The 26,481-nt window shown below is 43.0% G+C and overlaps 1 protein-coding gene across 1 annotated transcript in view; it reads right to left on the bottom strand.

The window, feature by feature from the left end:
• LOC124596347 (neutral ceramidase-like) overlaps window positions 1–26,481 on the bottom strand; it is a 250,713-nt gene that overhangs the window by 131,957 nt on the left and 92,275 nt on the right. The window contains exon 5 of the mRNA XM_047135449.1: window positions 5,485–5,683. Within this exon, the coding sequence (XP_046991405.1) occupies window positions 5,485–5,683 (199 nt within the window). The remainder of the gene's footprint in view (window positions 1–5,484; window positions 5,684–26,481) is intronic.

Genomic DNA, 26,481 nt, shown 5'->3' with positions numbered 1-26,481 from the left:
AATGCTTATTAAAGCGGAGTCATTTCATACTCATGATTAATGTAAAACGTTCTTTGTTTTCAGGCAGAACTGCTTTGTGTTCACACCTTGTTCAGTTGATGTGCAAAAACTGATACTTAATTTTCACACAAGCATCATAATAGTTGACTAGGTTGTGATTATTCCTACACAGTACAGATGGCCTGCTAGGACTTAAGTGACTGTCATTAACACTATTATTATTCACTAGAGTATAAAATATTGATTACTGCTGTCACTCATTCACACTGTCTACGATTACTGAAGTGTATATTTGAGTTGATATGTAAATTAAGGAAAATTATGAGACAAATAAGAGCCTAATCCAGTTATTGTCAGGTTGTCTTACATCTAGGTTGACACCTAAACGTTCGGAGTCAGTCAGTATCAATAAATGCTTAAATACTTTATTGTTTTTGAACGTTTGTGTTTTAAGTAACTGGTGAGATAGAAATAGACTGGGTGTCTTGCGAGACGACTGCAACTCTGTGGTTACGAGCCTCATCTAACTGTAGTATGAACTATTGTAATAGTTAGGAGAAATGTGAATATTTTAACTAAGTTTCCACCTAATTTGGTTCAGATTTCTCCCACGGTCCATGGTTCGAGAATTTAAGCGAATGATAGGGAACTGTCATATTTCGCTGCTCATATACGGCATGTAACACACAAGTATTCTAAATTATCATGGCAACAGAGAAGCAGATCGCATGCGAGTAGATACTATCGCAGAAGTAAGACAGCCGTATCCACATGGGACGCAAGTAGCTACTCAACGGAATGACATCCAGTATTGGGTCAGTAAACGCAATCATCGGAAATGTGTTTAGCTGCAGTCCTCTTCCCCTTGTGTGTGTGTGTGTGTGTGTGTGTGTGTGTGTGTGTGTGCGTACGTGTGTGTGTGTTTACTGCAAGTAGCTGTGATGATCTTGAACAAACTGTGTGTGCGTATGTGTGTGCGTACGTGTGTGTGTGTTTACTGCAAGTAGCTGTGATGATCTTGAACAAACAGACATGTCGAGTTTTACCGAAATTCATGTAATTTTCCTATGTTTACTTATACTGTCTGAAATGCTTCCTTTATTAATATGAAGAACTAACCAAAGAACATGCTGCGTCGTTCTCGTAGACTGTATGGGCTGCACAGATTCTTTTTCTTTCTCTTTAAGTGAATTTTTTGTTGTTACACTCATTCCTCATGTGTTAATCTGCACACTGTGGAAACAGTGTAACTATTAGACGCAACTTTAGCTGCAGACTAGATATTAAATTTTGATAAAGCAATTCTTTTCTTAAAAAAATTTAATTCAATTTGTGTAGTATTACGAACATTGTTCATTTACAAATTAAATATCTGTAACAGCGTACATCTGAAACTGATATGCCTATGTGGAACTGCACTTAAATTCGTTATCTATTTCGTCATCAATAATGGTTGACTTGACTAGTAATTACAAAAATAGCTTTATAAACTTTCTATAGGCCTACTGAAAAATTACGGATTTAAAGACTAGTTTTTTTTCCCTATGCAATTATGTCAAAGCCGATGAGTCGTGACTGTTAAACAACTTTCTTTAATTTAGATCACAAATTGCAACACCGTCTAGACTCTTCACCCTAAAAACCAGAAAGCGATTCTGGTAGCTGTTAGTCGGAGATTTTTGTCAATCCTGCCTTTTGAATTTTAATGGTGATATTTCCATAGAAACTTCCAGCCCCTAATACATATTTCTTTTCTTTCTAACCGAGAAGTCAAATACTAATAATTTCAGCTTTAAAAATGGTTTCGTGATGAAATATACACAAAACTTTTCATTCACTACTTCACCCCGTCAGCGGTCGAATTTGTAAAAACACTGAAACACGTATTTTTCTTTATTTCGATCTGAGAAGTGAAATACCAGTTCTGACAGATGTACCTTTAAAAATACTTTAGTCGTTCTATAATACCAATTTATTGTAATAAAAATATTCACCCACTGTTTTAGCGCCTTGGAAGTTGAATTTCAAAAAATGCCGAAATACTTATTCTGACGGAGAAAACGAACACCAATTTTCGTTGTTACAGCTTCAAAATTGCACTAATAGAGATATATTTTTTTAAAAAACATTCATAACTTTTTTGAATAAATTCGCGATGAAATTTCGAAAAATCCCGTCTTAAACGATGCCTACAGTATAAGATTAGCACCCTCTCCAAGCTACAAGTATGTATCGATTGTGGTTTGGGCTGGGTGAAGAGTTATGGAATCTGTCAGAATATTTGCTTTTACGCACAGAGATTAACCATAGAAAAAGTGTTAACGATACTGAATAACCAACAAGAGCTTAATAATCATACTATAATCATTTAATATGAGACATGACAATAATATGTTTACGCAAAAAGATTGTATTTTCATTCACTGCCCCAGTTAGAGGTGTTTCTAATGGAATATGCGATATCGACCACCTTGCCTTTCAGTTCAACCACTTTTTCGGTTGTTTTTGAGAAAAGTTTCATTGCCACTATTAACAAACATGATATCACTGTACTCGTCTTTTCAAGGGCTTTCGTATGTGATTAAAACTTCGACGGTTCCATTTTAAAAGAAATATTCCTGCTGGACTGACAGTGTTACTAGTATTAACCATACAGTACAGTTACATGCGTACTATCATTTGTCGAAAACCTCGTTTGGATATCTAGAACCATTCACGAAATGAAAGAGATATCGTGTCTCAAGCGGCTCATCCAGTTATTTCGTTATGTCTTTGTATTCCCATTTGCTTCTGATCTAATGTTTTGTTTTTACACCTATAGTTTGTTTTATTTTAGGTATATGTTGTGTCCGTCTATACCTTTAATGATGCTTCTGACTCGAGTTAATAAATAAATATCATGAAACCATTCTTCATAATTTTGCAGAAGAGTAAGAAGTATTTCACTGTCCATTGCACCTTGTAAGTAATGCCTATGGCACACGTAAGCGGCCACCTTCTTGTCACGAAGTCCGCTGACAAGAATTCGTGTGCGACGCCCTCAAAATACAGGCCGCGTTTCCCGTCCGTCGTATAGTGAGGCGCGATCTAATTCACGCTCTCGCACAGTGGACGCAACAGAGAGAGCAACATTGCTATTCGTGCCGTGTGCACCAGTGATCAAAACCTAACATTCCCCGGAAGATGAATAGGCAGACATGGTCACATCTCTTGGCCACCTTGGTCCCCGGACCTCACCCCTTTAGATATTTGTCGGGATGGTTGAAAGACGAAGTCTACAAACAAAAGAAAAAAAACACTCAAGAGATGAATTGAGATTTCAGATTATGAATAGTGTTGGACTTCTAAAAGATTGCCATGGCGCCCTCAGAAGAGCTACACGTGCTGTTGCCGAGAGAATTCGAAAGTATAGTGAACTCAGAGGTGGTATTTACATCTACATCTACATACATACTCCGCAATGCACCATACGGTGCGTGGCGGAGGGTACCTTGTACTACAACTACCATCTTCTCTCCCTGTTCCACTCCCAAACAGAACGATGGACAAAGGACTGCCTATGTGCCTCTGTACGAGCCCTAATCCCTCTTATCTTATCTTGGTGGTCTTTCCGCGAAATTTAAGTTGCTGTACTGCAGTCAGCCTCAAATGCTGGTTCTCTAAATTTCCTCAGTAGCGATTCACGAAAAGAACGCCTCCCTTCCTCTAGAGACTCCCACCCGAGTTCCTGAAGCATTTCCGTAACACTCGGGTGATGACCAAACCTACCAGTAACAAATCTAGCAGCCCGCCTCTGAATTGCTTCTATGTCCTCCCTCAATCCGACCTGATAGGGATCCCAAACGCTCAACCAGTACTCAAGAATAGGTCGTATTAGTGTTTCTTAAGCGGTCTCCTTTACAGATAAACCACATCTTCCCAGATGAACCACATCTTCCCAAAATTCTACCAATGAACCGAAGACGACTATCCGCCTTCCCCACAACTGTCATTACATGCTTGTCCCACTTCATATCGCTCTGCAGCAATATTTAATCGACGTGACTGTGTCAAGCGCTACACTACTAATGGAGTATTCAAACATTACATGATTCTTTTTCCTATTCATCTGCATTAATTTACATTTATCTATATTTGGAGTTAGCTGCCATTCTTTACACCAATAACAAATCCTGTCCAAGTCATCTTGTATCCTCCTACAGTCACTCAACAACGACACCTGTCCGTACACCACAGCATCATCAGCAAACAGCCGTACATTGCTATCCACCCTATCCAAAAGATCATTTATGTAGATAGAAAACAACAGCGGACCTACCACACTGCCCTGGGGCACTCCAGATGATAACCTCGCCTCCGATAAACACTCACTATCGAGATCAACGTACTGGGTTCTATTACTTAAGAAGTCTTCGAGCCACTCACATACCTGGGAACCAATCCCATGTGCTCGTACCTTAGTTTGGAGTCTGCAGTGGGGCACCGAGTCAAACGCTTTCCGGAAGTCAAGGAATATGACATCCGTCTGATACCCTTTACTCATGGTTCGCAAGATATCAAGTGGAAAAAGGGCGAGTTGTGTTTCGCAGGAGCGATGATTTCTAAAGCCGTGCTGATGCATGGGCAGCAACTTCTCTGTCTCAAGGAAATTCATTATATTCGAACTGAGAATATGTTCGAGAATCCTGCAACAAACCGATGTTAAGTATATTGGTCCGTAATTTTGAGGATCCGTCCTTCTACCTTTCTTATATACATGCTTCACCTGCGCTTTTTTCGAGTCGCTCGGGACTTTAAGCTGGGCAAGAGATTCGCGATAAATGCAAGCTAAGTAAGGGACCAATGCAGTAGAGTACTCTCTGTAAAACCAAATTGGAATCCCATCAGGACTTGGCGATTTATTTATTTTCAACCCATTCAGCTGCTTCACAACCCCAGGGATGTCTATCACTATGTCCTCCATACGGGAATCTGTACGAGGCTCAAACGGCGTTATGTTTTACGATCCTCCTGCGTGAAAGATTTCTCAAATGCTAAATTTATGTAGCTTAACTTCGAACTTAATTATTTTCCCTCTGCTGAACACCTTCTGTGGCTGTTTGTTTGGGCTACATTCTAAAAGCTGTATCTCTGTAAGCAATAAAAATTGAAAACTTTTATTCTAATTTTTGTATACAACCACTTCCTAAAATATTGTCTATTCATGATGCAACACTCTGTGTATTGCATTTGATTATACCTTTTAATAAAGTTTATCACCCGTGTAAACAAATAAATAAAATATTTTTCTTCACAATTTTGGCGAAGAGTGAGAGCTATACATTTATTCGTTGCATGTGTCACTTAGGGCTTATACTGTATTTTGCACTGGTCGGATCGTGAGACGGTACTTGATGCACTGTCTAACAGAGAACGCGGTAATGTGGTTCGCGCCTTACGCCCTAGTGGTTCCGCACCTTAGATTAAACAGACATGCTCGCTCACCTTGCCCGGCATGGCCCCGCCGTTGAACTGCTTCTCCAGGAGTACGGCGGCGTAGCCGACGTTGTCGCTGGAAACCAGCGAGTTGGTGTTGTTCATGGACGTGGGATGGACGGCGTACCAGTTGATGGCGCCCAGCGGACGGCCCGACGGCGTCTCGATCCGCAGCTGCACCATCGTCTTGTCCACGTCGTGAGAGTACCTGCTCACACACACGACCAGGAGCACGTTCAATCTATTGTCACCAAGAATACATACAACCTTTGCTACCTGACCATCCTGTCACACAAACTTCTTCACGGATCCACACCAAATAGGAGAGTGATCCCTACGTGTCTCCAACAGGGCTGGAATTTAGGACTTGTTCGCTAAATAGTGTTGCTAAGCTGGACAAAATTTTTTAGAATGCTTTTTATCATTTTTCGACATTTCTACTACTTCTCATTATCTTCGTCTTTTTTCGTATTACTCTCAATCCATACTCTGTACTCATTACACTGCCTCTACACCACGGATGCCATATACAGGGTGTCCCAGCTATCTTGTCCACCCAAAATATCTCTGGAACAATAACAGCTATTGAAAACGACTTTCACCGGTATCAATGCAGGGCTGGGACCCATGAATGTACATATTTGGAAACATTCTAAAACGAAAGCATATGTGTTTTTTAACACAAACTTATGTTTTTTTAAATGGACCTCCTATATTTTTTCTTCAGCAATCCATAGCATGACAAAGCACACACACAATGGCGTTGATTGAATCGCAATATTCCCATTACATCCCGAGATATTGAGACGCGAAGTTGACGCTTGAAATACCCGACATGCGCTGCTAGCGCACGTTCTGAGGCTCAGGCGTGAACCCCATGCTGCCCGTAATCGCGATGTGATTGACATGCGTAATCACACTTCCATTCTTATAGAAGAGGTCCGGAACGAATAATACGGTCTGCTGCCATCCTGCATTAACGTCGTACATTCCAGCAGGTATTTATCCTATAGGCTATGGGTGATGCGGTTCTGTAACATATCTGTGTACCGCAACGTTAGTCACAAAGTTAACTTCGCTTATCGTTAATCCGTTACTAAAAAGGTAATGCCGTTCAACGTTAAAACTTTACTGTAGATCTAGCACAAGTGACAGTTCATCATTCACTCGTAATAGTAAAATTCATGTTGATGGTTTTAGTGAAACGAGCAAGTAGACTAAAAGTTTTACCGTTGTTTAGGTAAAAATGTTTTGATTTGGGAAGTTCAGGTAGGACATAGAAGATGAATGTAAACATGTTTAACAAATTAGTTTTATTATCACATAATTATCTATGTTATGTTTATCTAATGCGTTAAATGACACATTGTTGCAAACAAATGTTTCTTAACATCACTGGGTAAAATGGCCCTTTGTAGAAACTTCCACTGTGATACCAACGCTACATACTAAACATAGCGTTCACAGCTCATGCTCAAAGTGATGCCCATTGGCTTGCATACATAGGGTCACTCTGCGGATGAAGGATGTCCTACTTCGTGCTACTGTTTCCTCTTTGATGGCTGTACAAGCATCAATAATGCGTTGTTTCATGTCCTCTGGTGTTGTTGGTTCATGTTGGTAAACAGCATCCTTCACTGATCCCCAAAGAAAATAATCCAGCGGTGTAAGGTCCGGAGATCGGGCAGGACACCTAACTGGGCCACCTCGTCCAATCCACCTACCAGGGAACTTACGGTTCAGAAGTCGTCGTGCTCGTAAGGCGTTATGTGCAGGGCATCCGTCATGCTGATACTACATGACCATTCTCCGGTTCAGAGGTACGGTGTCCAAGAGAACAGGAAGATTGTGTCGTATAAATCTGGAATATTGTCTGTCATTTTGGATGCCATTTATAAAGAAAGGTCCGATAATGGTATCTCCAATAGTCCCACACCAAACATTAACTTTCCACGGAGGTTGTTGCTCTACCTGACGGAGCCATTTTGGATTGTCTGCGGACCAATAATGCATATTCCTCATATTGACAATTCCTTTGTTGGAGAATGATGCCTCGTTGGTAAAGAGAACATCAGCAAAAAAATTTGGATTAGTCAGAAGTTTTGCTAAGCCCGCCGAAAAAATGTTACCCTATTGCGGAAGTCATATCCATGAAGATCCTGGTGTAAATGAACATGGTAAGGATGAAATTTATGACGTTTAAGAATGCGCTGTGCACTTGATTTCGACACACCAACTTCACGTTCAATTTGACGTGTGCTGATTTGAGGATTCACAGCTATGGTAGCGAGCACAGCGACTTCAGCACGTTCATCTGTGCGTGTTCTAGGACGATGTCGAGGTCTTGGATTTAAGCTTCCCGTTTCACGTAGACGAGATGAGAGACGACCAAACATCCCGCGCAAAGGCGATGGCTTGTCAGGGAATCGTCTTCTGTACAGTCGTTCCGCCTGAGCAGCATTTCGTCCACCTACAACAGGGTGCAGTACAGGTATGTAGAGTAGGGTGTCTGTATCACTCCGCACATCATTAATGACATTCCAGGATGATCCTTGCTTTTTATGTCATATTTCCAGATATGTCTGCCCACTTCACTCCAGACCATTTTAGTAGGATGATAGTCATGGTTTGTAATGACCACACCATATTTCTTATTATCTCCTGTTTTTCCTTTCATGCAATATGCATCTCATAGAACGTCGACTACTGTTTTGGGTCATTATTCTGTTGTAACGTGAACCCTTTCCCTAATGAGCGCAATCAACATGGTATCGTATGGTAGCGAAGTGTGTGGCGGCAGTACTTCTGACCCATACACCATTCTATTTTCACAATGTCGCCAACTCCTTACCCTGCAAAACATACCGAAACCATAACAGAACTCCCTCCGTATTTAACTGTCGTAGAATGCACTGTTGGTGCACCCTTTCTCCTTCAGACTGGCGAACAAATGTCCTCCTTCCGGCACCAGAAATGTCTCATTTCGATTCTTCTGTGAATAACACTTTCTTTCACTCTTCATACGTACGCTTACAATGTTTCCTAGCCCATTCGAGTCTCTTTTTTTATTTACGAGTTTCAGAATTGGTTTCTCCACCGCAGCACGTCCCTTTGCGCCGGCGCCTCCTTTTTACTGGAGCAGCAGGTATGTGTCCCTTGTTCATATCTACCAATCCTCTGCGAATTTCTGCTGCTGTTTTGAACCTGTAAATGTAATCGTAATTCCGATGAATTAATCATCACCTTTATTTGGTTTATAGTTTGTCCTTGTCGTTTTTGTCGTGTAGGGTCCTTATTGATACCTGTTGTCTCCTGGTGGTGAAGAGAGTAAGACACGCCACATTGTTTCGCAATTTGGGGCGTGGATAAAACTGCTTGTCTGAGTCCTTCAATTGCAGCTTGTTTTTCTATGGATGACTCCACTCTTGGAGCCTTAGTAATGATGTGTACTCTGTCAGCTGTCGCTAAGGAACTGAAGTGCAGTAACCATATAACATGTATCGCACAACCGCTTGGAGTGAACTGTGGACGTAGTAGCACTACAGCGAAAAGCACACCGGTATGGAACGGGCATTCATTCATCACACAGGTGACAATACATACCCGTCAGGTATTACCCGGCAAGGCGAAGAGAGAATGTGGCAGTTAGCAGGAACTAACTGGGTCAGGTGTCTAGGCACAGCCACTCTCCGACTGAAGTAATGCGCGTTCTACGTCGCGGTGCAAGCGCGCAAGACGATCGCGGAAAATGTCTTCTCGGGCACGCGCAACGCTTACAGTTAACGAGATTAAATTTGTTGGCAATGAGAAAGAGTTGAGATTTACCGAATCGACGGAGAAGCTCACGGAACGTGTAACCAAAATGTCAAAGTTGAGAAGCAGAACAGTGGATTGCGAATTACGGAAGAAAGAACACTAAGCTGAGCGGAGTGAAATTCCAGTTTCTGCGCCAAAGAAGATGAAGCAAGGTGATTACAATAAGTATTCCATTTACGACATGGACGAATGTATTAGTAGGCAGCTATTATGAAGAATGTAAAGAAATACCAACTTTGTGAAAAGTTTTTAGAGCACGGAGCTAAACTCCAAGTCTAGCAAGCAAATTCGTAGAAAAGTTGTTCTCTCTAATCAAAAGATGCCAAAATAAACGTGTTGTTACCCGCGAATGAGAAGACGAGTTACAACAGGTACATACTACATTAGGGTTTACGGAAGAACTAAGCATTGGATGAAAGTAGTCAGTGGTTCACGTAGATGAAACATGGATCCGGGCATGTTACACCTTGAGTAAATGTGGCAAAGTGACAGTATGTGAGAAGTATAGTCGAAGGAAAGTGCCTGATAGTGTTCAGATGTTGCGCATGCAGGCGATGACACGATTTCATTAAGGTTTCACACCTTATATGTGACTCAAATAAGCAAAACGACGGATTGAGAAATGGGCCATGAAACCTTTTCTTTATTTATTTGGAGAGAATCACAAGTCATCTTGATACGTGGTACTTACTGGAATTAAGGAAAATGTGAAAGGGAAGATCCACAAATATAACCTTCTTTTCACGCAACCTGTTTATTTAACAATAAATAAACTATGTTTTACAGATAATCGGAGCATTTAACCATAAAATTTTCTTTAACAAAATGTACAAATTTGCAAAATTATTTTGACCTTAAACCCTGTAAGTAGGCTGTTTAGGGTTTTTTATTGGTAACGCCACATAGCGCTCTGTATGAAAATCACTGGCTGTGCTGTGTGCAGTCTGTGGCTGGTTTGCATCTGGATGTTAACAGCGGGTAGCGCTGCGCAGTTGGAGGTGAGCCGCCAGCAGTGGTGGATGTGGGGAGAGAGATGGCGGAGTTTTGAGAGCGGACGATCTGGACTTGTGCCCATCAGAAATAGTAAATTTTTAATATTGCATATCATGGACTGATATATATATTATGACTTTTGAACACTATTAAGGTAAATACATTGTCTGTTCTCTATTACAATCTTTCTTCTGCTAACTATGCCTATCAGTAGCTGGTGCCTTCAGTAGTTTGAATCTTTTATTTAGCTGGCAGTAGTGGCGCTCGCTGTATTGCAGTAGTTAGAGTAAAGAAGATTTTTGTGAGGTAAGTGATTTGTGAAACGTATAGGTTAATTTAGTCAGGGCCATTCTCTAGTAGGGATTATTGAAAGTCAGATTGCGTTGCGCTAAAAAAGTATTATGTGTCAGTTTAAGCACAGTCATGTATAGTTTTTCTAAGGGGACGTTTCAACCCTAAGTTGAATAAGCTTTTAATCTTTGCAAAGAAATCTGAAGTGCTGTATTGCAAAACAGCAAACAGTATGGCAATGATTACAAGATGGCCGGACCTGCAGCCCGCCCGTTACCGGGTGAAACAGCGGTGTTTATTACGGCGCTGGGCACAGTCCGTCTTATTAAATGTCCTTCTGCAACACGTGAAAACTGTATAAGCACCACTGATGACAAGACTGGTTCAATTACTTAAAACAGAAGACTTAACTTTTAATTTGAAATCTGTATGTTGAAGGGTTCGGGTTTAAGATGCGCACCTGTGCTCAAAGGATAAACAGAGTAGCTAACAATATGACAATGATAAGACTTGCTTCAAAGGAACCAACCTCTTAATTTCAATCGGCAACCAAAGTGCGACTGGATCCCAATCCGTCCCTTCTGACAATTTTATTTTGACTAAAGTCCTTGTGACAGTTGTCTGTCAATATTTTCAAAGTTAAACTGACTGTCAGTTATTAACACCGCTCTGAAGGAACGTCTTAAACATGCCTTGTGTACACTTATTACAAGAGAACCCACTCGGCGGAACCACAAGATCTTTCAAAGACATAAACGAACAGGTCGTTCAGATTATAACTAATGAATGAGAAATGCAATTAAAATCAAAGAACTGAACCGGTTAACAGCTAAATCTAACCATAATGTCCCTCTTTTGTTTAACGGCAACCTGTGCGTAAGTACAATTGTTCCAGCTGTGTTTACGACCAGGAGCTTATTTATTAGAACATTAATGATCGGGTGCAAACCAGAAAGAGAAGGCAGTATAATAGCGGGAGAAATTTTTAAACGACAATTAGTGGTTTAGTACAATACTACTGCCTAAATGTGCGACCAAAGAGCCGACCGAGTGAAACTATGAGGGTCGGGTAAAAACCAAAAAATAATGAGGTCAGTTAGAGAATGAAACAAATCACCTCTAGGATTACAGAATGTTACTCTTCTTTATGAGCAAGCAGTTCCATGGATCCACGGTGCGTCGCGGTGGTCACTGAGTGGCGCCTATGAAAGCCAGGTAGAAAAAAATGGTTCAAATGGCTCTGAGCACTATAGGACTTAACTTCTGAGGTCATCAGACCCCTAGAACTTAGAACTACTTAAACCTAACTAACTTACGGACATCGCACACATCCATGCCCGAGGCAGGATTTTAACCTACGACCATAGTGGTCGCGCGGTTTCAGACTGTAGCGCCTAGAACCGCTCGGCCACTCCGGCTGGCAAAGCCGGGTAGAAGAGGGTAGCCAGGCCACGAGCGGTCGTCAGACACGAATGTTACCAACCAACCGACGGTACGTCGGCCTGCTGCTTGTAGTCGATGCTGACCCCGGCGAAGTACTCCGGTATCTTCGCTCTGCGCAGGCCCTCCTTGCGCAGCTCGTGGTTTCGGGCGCTCGGACCTCGTGACCACCTCTTGTCGCGACGCTAACGCCAATCCCCAAACTTCGTACCTACCTCTCGGGCCAGCAAACCCAGTATATATATCGGCAAGCAAAAACCTTCTAAGGACACTACCGACAGATACCAACCCTTCCTCACAGACATTGGCAATAGGGCCGCAAGAGGGAGAGTCAATGCTACAGCTGAGCCAGTGGCGCCAGACATAAGGGTCTACTAACTCATTTGCGCCACGGCATATCAGGTTAATTTGTAATCTATTAAACTCAGTTTCTCCTTCTGACAAACGCTCTAGTCCGCAATGATATGCTGGTGAGTGCTCCATCAGAGGAAAAGTTTTGGAAGAGAGCCTCATGAGAAATATTATTACTAATTTCCAGTAACGCCTTTACTCATTCGGAATATTTCTAGTCAGCCAGCCGGAATGGCCGAGCGGTTCTAGGCGCTACAGTCTGGAGCCGCGCGACCGCTACCATCGCAGGTTCGAATCCTGCCTCGGGCATGGATGTGTGTGATGTCCTTAGGTTAGTTAGGTTTAAGTAGTTGTAAATTTTAGGGGACTGATGACCTCAGAAGTTAAGTCCCATAGTGCTCAGAGCCATTTCAACCATTTTTTGAATATTCTAGTCACTGAAACTTTCGACAATGTTTGATTAAAGTTCAGCCAGTGACGACTCTGAAATTATTTTCAATAATGCGCGTGATTCGGAGGAAGTAATAAACCAATCTCACATGGATAAGATTTTTATCAACCTCCTATCTCTATTAAATAAAAAAAGCCACGAAGAGACTCATAGTCTCACTTCATAGTAGCTCACTAAATCGGAGCACCAGATTTACGTAATCCATTCGTGTTAGACAAGAGACACTTGGAAACTCGTATGTTGTCGGGTTAGCAAAATATATTCAAGCGTAACAGTAAATACCGTAACGAACATAGCATTCGGAGTTTGAAATTAGTTTTCGTCTTCTGCAAACTGTGTTGCTTGTAAACGTGGTGATGGTCAGGTGGCCTGCCACGGCGCTCCTCCTGTAACAACACTGGAATATGCATCAGTATTACTTCCCCCCTCCACGTTTATCGGGAGTAAAAACAACGGCGCAGACCGCTGTGTCGAGAGTGCCACTTAATTTTGTCGAGTAATAACTATTCGTGCGTAAGGGGGATGGAAAGTAGATTGGTGTGGCTGTCAGAATTTGGATCGACAAGGGAAGCGTGCCAGGATGATCCGTGCAGTTATCTGAACCGCTGTACCAGCGTAAATGTCTAGTGAGCAGGACATCCGGGTTCGATTACCGGCCTTGTTACAAATTTCCACTCTCCACTGCAGTCTATACACGGTGTTACAAAAAGGTACGGCCAAACTTTCAAGGAACATTCCTCACACACAAAGAAAGAAAATATGTTATGTGGACATGTGTCCGGAAACGCTTACTTTCCACGTTAGAGCTCATTTTATTACTTCTCTTCAAATCACATTAATCATGGAATGGAAACACACAGCAACGTACCAGCGTGACTTCAAACATTTTGTTACAGGAAATGCATCCACCCTCCGTCGCATGAAATCCCTGATGCGCTGATGCAGCCCTGGAGAATGGCGTATTGTATCACAGCCGTCCACAATACGAGCACGAAGAGTCTCTACATTTGGTACCGGGGTTGCGTAGACAAGAGCTTCCAAATGCCCCCATAAATGAAAGTCAAGAGGGTTGAGGTCAGGAGAGCGTGGAGGCCATGGAATTGGTCCGCCCCTACCAATCCATCGGTCACCCAATCTGTTGTTGAGAAGCGTACGAACACTTCTACTGAAATGTGCAGGAGCTCCATCGTGCATGAACCACATGTTGTGTCGTACTTGTAAAGGCACATTTTCTAGCAGCACAGGTAGAGTATCCCGTATGAAATCGTGATAACGTGCTCCATTGAGCGTAGGTGGAAGAACATGGGGCCCAATCAAGACATCACCAACAATGCCTGCCCAAACTTTCACAGAAAATCTGTGTTGATGACGTGATTGCACAATTGCGTGCGGATTCTCGTCAGCCCACACATGTTGATTGTGAAAACTTACAATTTGATCACGTTGGAATAAAGCCTCATCCGTAAAGAGACAATTTGCACTGAAATGAGGATTGACACACTGTTGGATGAACCATTCGCAGAAGTGTACCCGTGGAGGCCAATCAGCTGCTGATTGTGCCTGCACACGCTGTACATGGTACGGAAACAACTGGTCCTCCCATAGCACTCTCCATACAGTGACGTGGTCAACGTTACTTTGTACAGCAACAACTTCTCTGACGCTGACATTAGGGTTATCGTCAACTGCACGAAGAATTGCCTCGTCCATTGCAGGTGTCCTCGTCGTTCTAGGTCTTCCCCAGTCCCGAGTCATAGGCTGGAATGTTCGGTGCTCCCTAAGACGCCGATCAATTGCTTCGAACGTGTTCCTGTCGGGACACCTTCGTTCTGGAAATCTGTCTCGATACAAACGTACCGCGCCAAGGCTAGTGCACCGTGCTATTCCATACATCAAATGGGCATCTGCCAACTCCACATTTGTAAACATTACACTGACTGCAAAACCACGTTCGTGATGAACACTAACCTGTTGATACTACGTACTGATGTGCTTGATGCTAGTACTGTAGGGGCAATGAGTCGCATGTCAACACAAGCACCGAAGTCAACATTACCTTCCTTCGAATGGGCCAACTGACGGTGAATCGAGGAAGTACAGTACATACTGTCGAAACTAAATTGAGCTCTAACATGGAAATTAAGCGTTTCCGGACACATGTCCACGTAACATCTTTTCTTTATTTGTGTGTGAGGAATGTTTCCTGAAAGTTTGGCCGTACTCTTTTGTAACACCCTGTATATAAAAAAAAAGTTTTATATTTGTACAAGACTCTTCTGGATAATATTACTTCTAGACGAAAAGAATCACGTAAATCTGACATGTTTATCAATGTACTACTCCTCTGCTTACTCTATCGCATCCATGGTGTTATATGGAATCTAATTTAATGAGAGTTCTAGGTACCTGAGGATTAAGAATATGAATTAGTAAGTTTTCAATGAACACAGCACAGTCGTGAACCAAAATGAATAAACACAAAAGATATGTCTTAAAGCTGAGCTGTTCCCTTCCCATCTTTGCATGGATTCCGTAACAAGAAAAAGTTTAGGTGACGGAAGTAATTTATGAATGATCGCTGCTAAAAGGCAATTCCATTTTCGGCTTGATCTGTTATACTATTACTGTCATTTATATCACCCTGCCAGCTGTTTTAGGCGATATATTATTTTCAAGGACTATTCCTAACTAATCCACAATATTCCGTCGTCACGCGATGCGGGTGTATGCAAGTATGTGTCTGTCATTTAAATATGTAGAATTTGTAGTATTAAACTCGAGCGAGAACAAAGTTCGGTGTGTTTGTGAAAACGCACGGCGTTACGGCGGTAATGGTATTTAAAATCGTCGACGAGTGTGGAACACTGCTCTCGCTCGAGTCTACAACAGAATTTGTACATTTAAACGACAGACGCACGGCTCTACACACCGGCACACAATGACGGTGTGAAATTACTGCGAAAGGAGTAGTATATGCAGTCTGGTACAGCGCCGAAATCAGCTGATCGTGTAACGTAAGTAACAGTAAAGGTGTAACGACCCAAGTGAGAAACGAAATTGTCTTTAAATAAGGGTCGAGCTCTGGACCCAGCTATTAGAGAAATGTGGATAATCCTTATCATATGAAAGACGGTAACAAAGAAGTAGTAAGAAGACGCCAGATTTAAACGGGATAACTACTTAGCGTCAGAAGGACAGCAGCAGAGACGGACGAAGACAAGAATATTAAAAACGGATTATAGGTGGTGTGGTGTGTTGTAGTTTCATAGAGATGTAAAAACTAGGGGGAGATAGGGGAAAATGAACGGTAGCAAACCACTAGCGAGATCAATGACGTACAAAACGTTCGCACAAATGCAACAGGAATTTTGCGTCGGTCCCAGGACCATGACATACAAATCTTTGGCCAATGAGTTTTGAAAGCTGTGTATCACTCTTAAGAAGCGTCGCGTTTGCTTCGATTGCTCATGTAATACGAGGGTTGTCCAGAACGTAAGTTCTGATCGGTCGTGAAATGGAAGCCACAGTGAAAACCAGAAACGTTTTATTTGGAACAGTTAGGTACACCTTCCACCTACGTCTCTACATAGTCGCCGCTCTAACTTCGAGTTTTTCGAAGTGTTGTATCAGCTTTTCAATATCCTCGTCATAGAAAGCAGCCGCCTGTGCTTTTGACCAGTCATCTGCACTGGTCTGCAGCTCGATGTCTATGGAAAAAATTTGTCTTCATAGCCAGCGGTTCTTGTGAGCAGAGATGAGAGTCAGGGGGAGCCAATTACGGAATGTATCATGGGTGATCAAACACTTCTCATCGGAAGCACTGCAGGAGCGTCTTCATTGCCCCTGCAGTGTGCGGCCGAGAATTGGCACCAAGAAGAAACTGCTCGACAGTTGTGTTATGTGGGCTGCATGATGCAGGCGAAATCTCTAACCAGGCGGGAGACGCTGTTTGCTACGCATGTTTACGTTATCCCTGTTCACTCAAAACTTAAAAGAGCGACGCGACACGATCGACGGGCATACTAGAGACACTGTCCAACACATCTGTGCAGAGCTTTACCGGATTTTCCCAGTGGTTTCCATTTCGCGACCCATCGGAACTTACTTTCTGAACAACCCTCTTAGAAACACGATTGTAACGCAGCAAAGTACTAGCACATCTACTTATTGTGACTTATAGATCTGGTATCAGAAGAGCTCTTTTGTTGAGGAAGGCCTTGTCGCTTTCGCTGGTCTGCCGTTCCCAGATTTTATGTTAAATAAGTCGTTACTACCTCTCCTCTTGTCTCCGTTAATCCTTAAAGCCAATTCCGTGTGAAGAGTGCTTTCCATTATTTTCAACAGGTTTTGTAAGTCGTCCTTTCATGCGGCCAGAATGACTTTATCCTCTGCGAATACTATCATTAGTGTCTGCTTCGTACCAGTAGTTATTCCTCTTCCAACATTTTGTTCCAATTCCTTTACTACCTTCTTAATTTGCAAACAACATTGATTATTTGCTGCAACAACACCTTACAGTCTTGTTAAATCCATCTGTAGCTCGTTCTTTAGTTCAGTTTACCAAAGGCGAGAAACCATCAGCAGATTCCGAAATGGCCGCGCGGGATTAGCCGAGCGGTCTATTGCTGCAGTCATGGACTGTGCGGCTGATACCGGCGGAGGTTCGAGTCCTCCCTCGGGCATGGGTGTGTGTGTTTGTCCTTAGGTTAATTTAGGTTAAGTAGTGTGTAAGCTTAGGGACTGATGACCTTAGCAGTTAAGTCCCATAAGATTTCACACATATTTGAACTTTTATTTTCATTCCCAAATACGCAGCTCCTGTGGATGAACGGATCTTGGGATCGTTGATTGTTTTCGGGTGCAGGCCTATGGTTGCGATATACAAGGTGATTAAAAAAATTGTTAACGACGTGACATAGCACATCAGGCATACATCAAGGATCAGTAATCACACACGGACCAGGGGTCGCATAGGCCATCCGGGGTACTAAATGGAGTTGCAATTATTTAATGTGTCACAACAAATGGACGCCCACTACAGGAGATGCTCGAAGTTTTGTCCAGACGCATCGAGACACGGCTGACATCGACGCTGCATGCTACAGCTCACCCTCTCAAACATAACCGGTGTATCTCTTGGACATCCTGCTGCTCCAACAGTTCTGTCCACTAGGTCCTCCGGAGGAGTAACAGATGTTTCATACACCAGGCACTTCAGAAAGCCCCACTGGAAACAGTCGATTGGGGACAGATCAGGCGATCGTGGTGGCCGTGCAACTGGCCCATCGCGGCCAATCCAGCGGCCGGGAAAGTTGCCTGCACATGTGCCCTCACTTGTGTGCTGAAATGCGCGGGGGCTCCGTCGTGCTGAAAGTGAATGCGGCGACGAATATGCATGGGAACATCATTCAGCCAGACCGGCGGAACCTCTCGCGGGAATACGAGGTAAGTGCGACCATCAAGTTGGGCCGGGAGTATGTATGGCTCAATTAAACAGTCTCCGACGATGCCAGCCCATGGGTTAAGGAGTAAAACTGCATTGTGAGGCATGCGTACTTCTAGCGTGTAGGGTCTGAACTTTCATCAAACCCTCGAGTTGGAAAGCTGCCTCATCGGTGACGAGGACACTCATTGAGAAGCTTCAGTCTGCAGAGAATTCCTGCAGAAACCACCACACAAATCACTTGCGCTTGTTGTAATGTCCCGGTTGCAATGCTTGTCGCATTGGAAACGAAACAGATGCAGTTCTTCGTCGTGTGCAGTCCGCGCCAGGTATCTGAGAGCTTCGTGACCTTTAATCTGAAACAGCCAGATAGCCACGGCACAGAAGTGCGCAGCTCTGCCCAGACACATTCCGCTGCCCTCAGTGTGCCACGTGTGTCCATTGTGACTACAGTACAAGTTCGACCTTTGTGTTCTTTTTCTGTATTTGTATTACCAGTGCGCAGTGACTTCATACTGAATATGACGTCTATTAGTAATTCAAAACTAAAAGGCAGAAAAGTGAATTGTCAGTCACGGGAGATTATACATAACGTTTTAATGTTTATGGGGGCTGAGTCCTCTCAGGAGATGAACATTCCGGTGGAGCAAGCTCAGCTGAGATTTGAAGTGGCCACAGGCGTTTCGCATATCACTATCCAGAAAACTAAAAGGGAAGGCTAGCTATCGGAATATTGCGGGAAAAGGAAATTTGAAACTCCAGATAAAAAACGTAAACGCAAAAGAATTATAGATGTTGACAGTTTTGATGAGGCCGTTGTTAGGAGAATTGTTTACAACTTTTATCTGGATGAAAAACGTGTGCGCCGGCCGATGTGGCCCTGCGGTTCGAGGCGCTACAGTCTGGAACCGCGTGACCGCTACGGTCACAGGTTCGAATCCTGCCTCGGGCATGAATGTGTCTGATGTCTTTAGGTTAGTTAGGTTTAAGTAGTTCTAAGTTCTAGGGGACTGATGACCACAGAAGTTAAGTCTCATAGTGCTCAGAGCCATTTGAACCATATTTGAAAAACGTGTGCCTACAGTGGAAGAAATTAAACAGAAGTTGAAAGAAGGAGTAGACTTTCAAGGCAGCAACACTAGTGTAAGGCGGCTACTAAAGAAATTCGGTTTCCGCTGGTAGAAAAACAAAATCAAGTATGGCTGATACTGTTAGAGAGAAGCAATATTAGAGCAAAAAGAATACTGTATTTGAAACGAATAAAAAAAATGTAGAGAAGAAAACGTTGATTAAACTTTTATTTTATCGTCACATGTAACTGGGAAACCATTGAGTGGAAGTGAAGTGATTGTATGTCATTGTTGGCCGGGAGTCCCCCTTCGGGGTTGTTTGGCCGCCGTATTGCAAGTCCTTTTTAGGTGACGCCACGCCAGCGACTTGCGAGCCAATGATGGACACACAACACCCTCTCCCCTGCCGGGAATCGAACCCAGGCTGCCTGCGTGGTTTGCGGTAACGCTACCGCTACGTTAGGGAGGCGGACAATCATGGAGTGATGATACTGCTCACGGTCTCCGCAAACCGGTATCAAAGGGACAACGCCTAATCATAACTCATGCAGGCGGCGAAAATGACTTTATTCCTAATGCGCTTGTCATGTGGAAGACAAATCAAGCGACGGGAGATTACCACAACCAAATGAACCAACAAAATTATGAGAAGGGGTTGACAGAAAGGCTGATTCTCAATTTAAAATATAACTCTGTAATAGTTCTCGACAATGTGCCATACCACAATGTTAAAATAAACAAAGCTCCAACATCTCATTCAAGACGATATCAGAAAGTGGGTAACAAAGGAACGTATCCCATTCTCGATTGACGTGTTGAAGCCCGTTCTCTATTAGCTCGTTCGAAGAACCAAGGCAACGAACGTCGAGTATTTCGCCTATAAAATCCTTGAAACTGCTGGTCACGGTGCTTTACGCCTTCCTCCTTACCATCCAGAATGAAAACCAATAGGAAATACTTATCGATTGTAAAAGGTTGGGTAGCTTCTAGGAACGTTCTCCGCAATGTAACGTCTGTGAAAAATTTTTGTAAGGAGAAATTTAAATCCATGAGTAAAGAAGACTGGATTACGTTGTGCGAACACTTTAAAAAAATTGAGCTGGGATACATGCAGAAATAAATATTTATCGACAATGAAATGGATAAAACAATCATAGATTTAGGTGGTGCAGACAGTGATAGCGGAACTCGTTACTGTGATTCTAGCTCTGAAGATGACGGAGAACTGAAAGGAGTAGCTGGGATACCTGATGATGATTGAAGGTAAGTGCTCGCGTTCTAAGCTGATCAAAATTCAAACTGAAAAAACCAGGACACTTTTGTTTATAGTTTATACTTAACTTCATTACTGCAGTTGCGTCTTACTCTTATTTTTCTTGCCAGGTACCGTGATATTTTGAAGCTGACAATAGGCCCGTGATGATGCTACACTTGAAGAACTCAAAACAAGAGTGTATCTTCAATTTGTGAATTGGGATGGGAAATGTAAATATTACTAATCTGCAATAAACACAAAGTAAATATTTTATCCTAAGATTTAGCTTAGTAATATGTATCAGAAGAATTAGTGGATTGAATATAGCAGTTCCTCGTTAGAAAGAAGGTATTTTATTATTAATTCGGTAAATACGGTAAATAGTGTGAAATACATTTCTCTAACGTCCTACTATAGGGAATTTAATTCTCATAATTTTTAATAAAGTAAGAAATGTTACTGCACGCATTTTGTTTCTCGATTAAAACAGGAACAATTACATGTCCAGAGTGATTATCTCGAGACACCGGGACACTTATGTGAAAGCCGAGACGTCTGGTCAGCCTACCGCAGTCAATGTTCTCAGCTCGGCGTGCATACGCTTGCTCCGGGCTCCGAAGCAGTCCCCGCTGTGACGTCACCCATATCTGGCGCGGAGTGTGCAACGCACCAATGGGTTGGGGGGATATCTGTGGCGCGGGATACACCCCGTATACTTGTTGACTGCGTAAGCTGCACCCATTCCAGAACGCTTTCTTCTGCCTCAACTGTCCTTGTCGTTCATTAGTGACCAGCGTCCGGCTTGTACACGTGGAACGAGCCGATTTCACACAGTCGGCGATGCTACGTGGCGGATTATATATCTTGCACGGCAGCTTTCTACCGGGGTACTTCGCATGATACAATCACACGGCTTCTCGTCCACTGCAGTTAGCCACACGACAAATGAAGTGTATCTCAGCACTTTCGTGCTAAGTGTAACTAGTCATGATTCTCCCATCGCTTCTACGGCGTGAATGGCCACGGTCTCCGTGCTCTTTGTCCGTATTTGCATAGAAATTCCCTCTGGTGACCCCCGGTTCCTATGCAATTACTGATCGTTGTTGTACAGGCGATGTACAATGTCGGTTTGTAAACGTTTTTTTGGATCACCCTGTATATTTCACGTGATATTAACATTATAAATAAGAAACAGAAGTTCTAAGTGTGTTTGTTGCTGTTCACAACAAAAACAGTAACAAGAGTATGATGCATTGAAATATCTCGCTGTTATTACCACATTCACCCTAGGCAAAAACGAAACCGCGCATCTTGTAGACATATGTATCTGTAGCTCTCAAAGCGCCTGATAGCGATATCTTGACAAGATTTTTCCCGCAACTGTCAAAGTGTCCTCTTCAGCTGCGACTGCTGTTTTCATTCTAGTGGATTGTGGCGTCACTCCCATGGCGTCAAACAGGCCCTACGTCCAACCGCGACGTGTCTCATGAATCCAATTAAGTTTCATGTAAATTTAAGTTAAGTTGATTGCCAATAATGCAAATCATTCAAGTGCATCCAAATCAGTAACATTGAGAGTCCCTCTGAAACTGGTGAAACTTTTCGCACACAAGTCTTGTTTGTAATACATTAATTGGGTTGTGTTGAAAAGGCTAAAAACTTAAAAGAACAAGAGCGATCAGAAAAATATCAGAGTAAAAATCATTCGGACTGTGACTGTGATATTGATAAAACGATTATGTTATATCAGATGATTTTTAAATTGAAATTGGACCTTGTACAGGAAAAGTGTTCGTCAGAGACAAGGGTATCGTCAGGAGATCCCGACGGAAGTGTGGCAGGAACGCCACTATTTTCAGTCTACGTAAATGATCTGGCGGACGGGGTGGGCAGCAACCTACGGTTGTTCACTGATGATGCTATGGTGTATGGGAAGGTGTCGAAGTTGAATGACTGTAGGAGAATACAAAATGACTTAGACTTGATTTCTGGTTGGTGTAATGAATGGCAGCTAGCTCTAAATGTAGAAAAACGGAAGTTAATGTCGATGAGTAGGAAAACAAATGCGTGTGTTTGGATACAGTATTGGTATTGTTCTGCCTTCCTCAGCCACATCATTTAAATATTTGAGAGTAACGTTGCAAACCGATAAGAAACGAAATGGGAATATGGGGGATGTGGTAAGGGAAGACCAACGGTAGATTTTGGTTTATTGGGAGAATTTTAGATAAGTGTTGTTCATCTCTAAAGGAGACGGCATATAAGACGCTAATGCGACCTAGTCTTGCGTACTGCTGGAGTGTTTGGGATTCTTCCCAGGTCGGATTAAAGAGAGACATCGAAGTAATTCAGAAGCGAGCTGCTTGATTAGTTACCAGTAGGTTCGAACAGCACGCAAGTATTACGGAAATGCTACGCGAACACAAATGCGAATCCCTGGACGCAAGGCGACGTTTTTTCGAGGAACACTAACAGGAAAATTTAGGTAATCGGCATTTGAAGCTGACTGCAAACGATTCTACTGCCGCCAACATACACTGCGTATAAGGACCGCGAAGATAAGAAATTAGTGCTCGTATGGCCGCATATAAACAGTCATTTTTTCCTCACTCTATTTGCGAGTGGAATAGGAAAGGAAAAAACTAGTAGTGGTGCAGAGTACTCCCCGCCACGCACCGTACAATGGCATGCGGAGTATATAGATATACAGATGAAAGTATTCCAAAAGTTATTGATGTGTCTATATCGATGTTTTAATTAATTAATAATAATTGTAACATAGAATTTTCAGTAAAGCAGGTTACCATAATACAGATGTTCTGACCACGTGGTCCAGTTGGTACATAAGGGGCAATCAAAGAAGTTTTTGGTTGAGTTCGTTGCTGCAGCGTATATGCAACTATTGCGAGTCCATGCGTGTGTTCAGGGTGATGTAGCTGTCCGTACCGTGCCGGCCGGTATGGCCGAGCGGTTCTAGGCGCTTTAGCCTGGAACCGTGCGACCACTACGGTCGCAGGTTCGAATCCTGCCTCGGGCATGGATGTGTGTGATGTCCTTAGGTTAGTTAGGTTTAAGTAGTTCTAAGTTCTAGGGAACTGATGAGGGCACTGATGACCTCGGATGTTAAGTCCCATGGTGCTCGGAGCCATTTGAACCGTTTGAAAGCTGTCCCTACCGATGTAGTTTTATGCAACCCACAATGTTAATGCGTCAAAACAGGACTAATGTCCTGTTATTCTTTTCTTGGCCCCTGAAGGACATACGTAGGAGAAAGGAGAACATATAATGAGCAACATGTCTGTCGAAATAACCATTGTGGAATGGTCGCCCAAGCTCCATGCTGGTTTCGATTCGACACAAAACGCCGGTCGATCTAGGAGCGCAACAAAAGTTCCGCGAACTGAAGTGGGAGTCACTCGAGTACCCGCCCTGTAGTCCTGATATCTCCCCGTGCGATAATGAAGCCTTCGGTCCCTTAAAAAAGGCCTTGCAGGCTCGACGATTCTCACTGGACAGAAATGTACAACAGGCAGTTACTGATGTCTTCATACAACAGGACGCGATGTTTTGCCTTGCGGATATCTCCAGCCTGGTGCGTCGGTGGGACGATTGCCTCAATGCCACGGTGATTACCTCATCGGCATGTCGGTTATGGACTGTACGACCCTCGAACAGAAACTTTTTGATCGCCCCTAAGCAGGCTTAGTTGATGGAAGATAACTCCCATAAAACTTACCAAGACGTTTGCAGTAAGAGTTGGAAGACAATTTCCAAAAATGAAAACCAAATACGAAATCTTGAACCACAGGAAGAAAGCGGTTAAAGTAAATACAAAAACCATCATGAAGGAATCATCAAAATGAGACAGAAAACTGTTGCTGTGATGTACATCACCAACAAACAAATGATTACTATTTCAGAAAAATTTGAACGATTTATTCAAGAGAAAAGTCTTCACAAACCGACCAAGTCAATAATACGTCGGTCCTACAGGCCCTTTGCAAGCAGTTTTCAGCTTGGCGTTGACTGGTGGAATTGCTGGATGTCCTCCTGACGGATAATGTGCCACATTATGTCCAGCTGGTGCGTTAGATCGTTAAAATCGTGAGCTGACTGCAGTGCCCTGCTCATGATGTTACCAGCGTTCTCAACTGGGGAGAGATCCGGCAATCTTGTTGGCCAAAGTAGGTTTTGGCAAGCACGAAGACAAGCAAACTCTTGGCCTCTGTGGGCTTGCATTATCTTGCCATAATGTAACCCCATGAAGGGCAACGAAAAATGGCCCCGAAAACCATCGACGTACCACTGTGCTCTAAGTATACCGCGGATGGCCACCAAAGTGGTCCTGCTACGAAAGGAAACGGTACCCCAGACCATCAGTCCTATCTATCGGGCCGTATGGTGGGCGGCAATCCGGTTGGTATCCCACAATTGACTAGGGCGTCTTCAGGCAAGTCGCCGCTAGTACTCGGGGCTCATTTCGAAGCGTGACTCATCACTGAAGACAGTGGTACTCCAGTCAGTGAGATTCCAGGCTGAGGATGTGTCTGGAGACGCCTGGTCAGCGGTGGGATACCATTCTGATTGTCGCTGGCCCTACGGCTCGATGATTTGGAGTGCCATTTCGTCTCAGATCAGGACCGCTTTGTTTATCATCCGCAGCACCCTTAGAATACAGTGGTACGTCAACGATATTCTATGACTCGTTTTGTCGCCCCTCATGGCAAGTTATCCTCGTCTTAATTTCAGAAAGATAATGCGCGCCTGCACTTGGCTACAGTTTTTGTTGTTGGTATTCGTGCTTGCCAAAACCTTCGGAGCATTGTTAGTCCGGTAAAATTGTCAGAAAAAGAGCCTGTTCCTTGCAAAAGGTGGCGTAGAAGATTTTATTTTTTTAACTCGTTCATATTGTTGGAAAGGTTACAAAACCAAGTATTGCCAACAAATTTTCTCTTGGGAAAACTTCCTGCAACCAAAAAACTTCGAAAATTTCGGACTTTTTTCAGTTTTTTCAAAATATCTCAGTTTCATTTGCTCCTATCGCTTTAACGTCTGTTTTATTTTTTAAGGAGCACAAAATTCTCTACAAATTTGATTCTTACCATTTTTTTCTACTCCCAGTATCTAAGGCGCTACAGCGCGTCAAAAAATACAAATTTTTCAAATTTCGAGCAAAGTGGCAAATTACCTAATTTTTGAACACTGTTATTTCAGTTTCTATTTGTGTAGTATAAACATATTACTCGTCATGTCATTCATTGGAATTTACCATCTCACTCTGCTGCAGGGCCAGGACAAACAGCATCATATTCAGTAACTACGAACACATTCACGTCGGATTGCGTGAAGTTTATTTATGTTACAATATGTAATACGATTGCATGCAGGTGCCGTACATTTTCTACAGTTGATTGACGTTAATGATCAGTCATAAGAAAAAGTATGTAGGAATTGTTCTTTAGCGGACAAAAGCGTATTTATTCTTTGGCGGGCGGAAGGCGATTATCTCTGGTGATTGCTCACAGCGCGCTGACAGCTATTAGCACACAACAATAAGGGTCCTACAGTTTGGAGTCGCTTCGATTCTGTGTATGTTGTGGTGCTGAAAATGAGTATGTCTGACACGAATTTGTGTTTCATTTGCGAAAAGACTGTGGTGAGTGGTGGACGCAATGTGAAAAAGAAGCCGGCCGATGTGGCCGTGCGGTTCTAGGCGCTTCAGTCTGGAACCGCGTGACCGCTACGGTCGCAGGTTCGAATCCTGCCTCGGGCATGAATGTGTGTGATTTCCTTAGGTTAGTTAGGTTTAAGTAGTTCTAAGTTCTAGGGGACTGATGACCATAGATGTTAAGTCCCATAGTGCTCAGAGCCATTTGAACCATTTGTAAAAAAGAAA

Source organism: Schistocerca americana, chromosome 2 (genome assembly GCF_021461395.2).
Source record: "Schistocerca americana isolate TAMUIC-IGC-003095 chromosome 2, iqSchAmer2.1, whole genome shotgun sequence".
In the NCBI taxonomy this organism is placed as follows: domain Eukaryota; kingdom Metazoa; phylum Arthropoda; class Insecta; order Orthoptera; family Acrididae; genus Schistocerca; species Schistocerca americana.
This window is presented reverse-complemented; position numbering and strand designations above follow the sequence as displayed.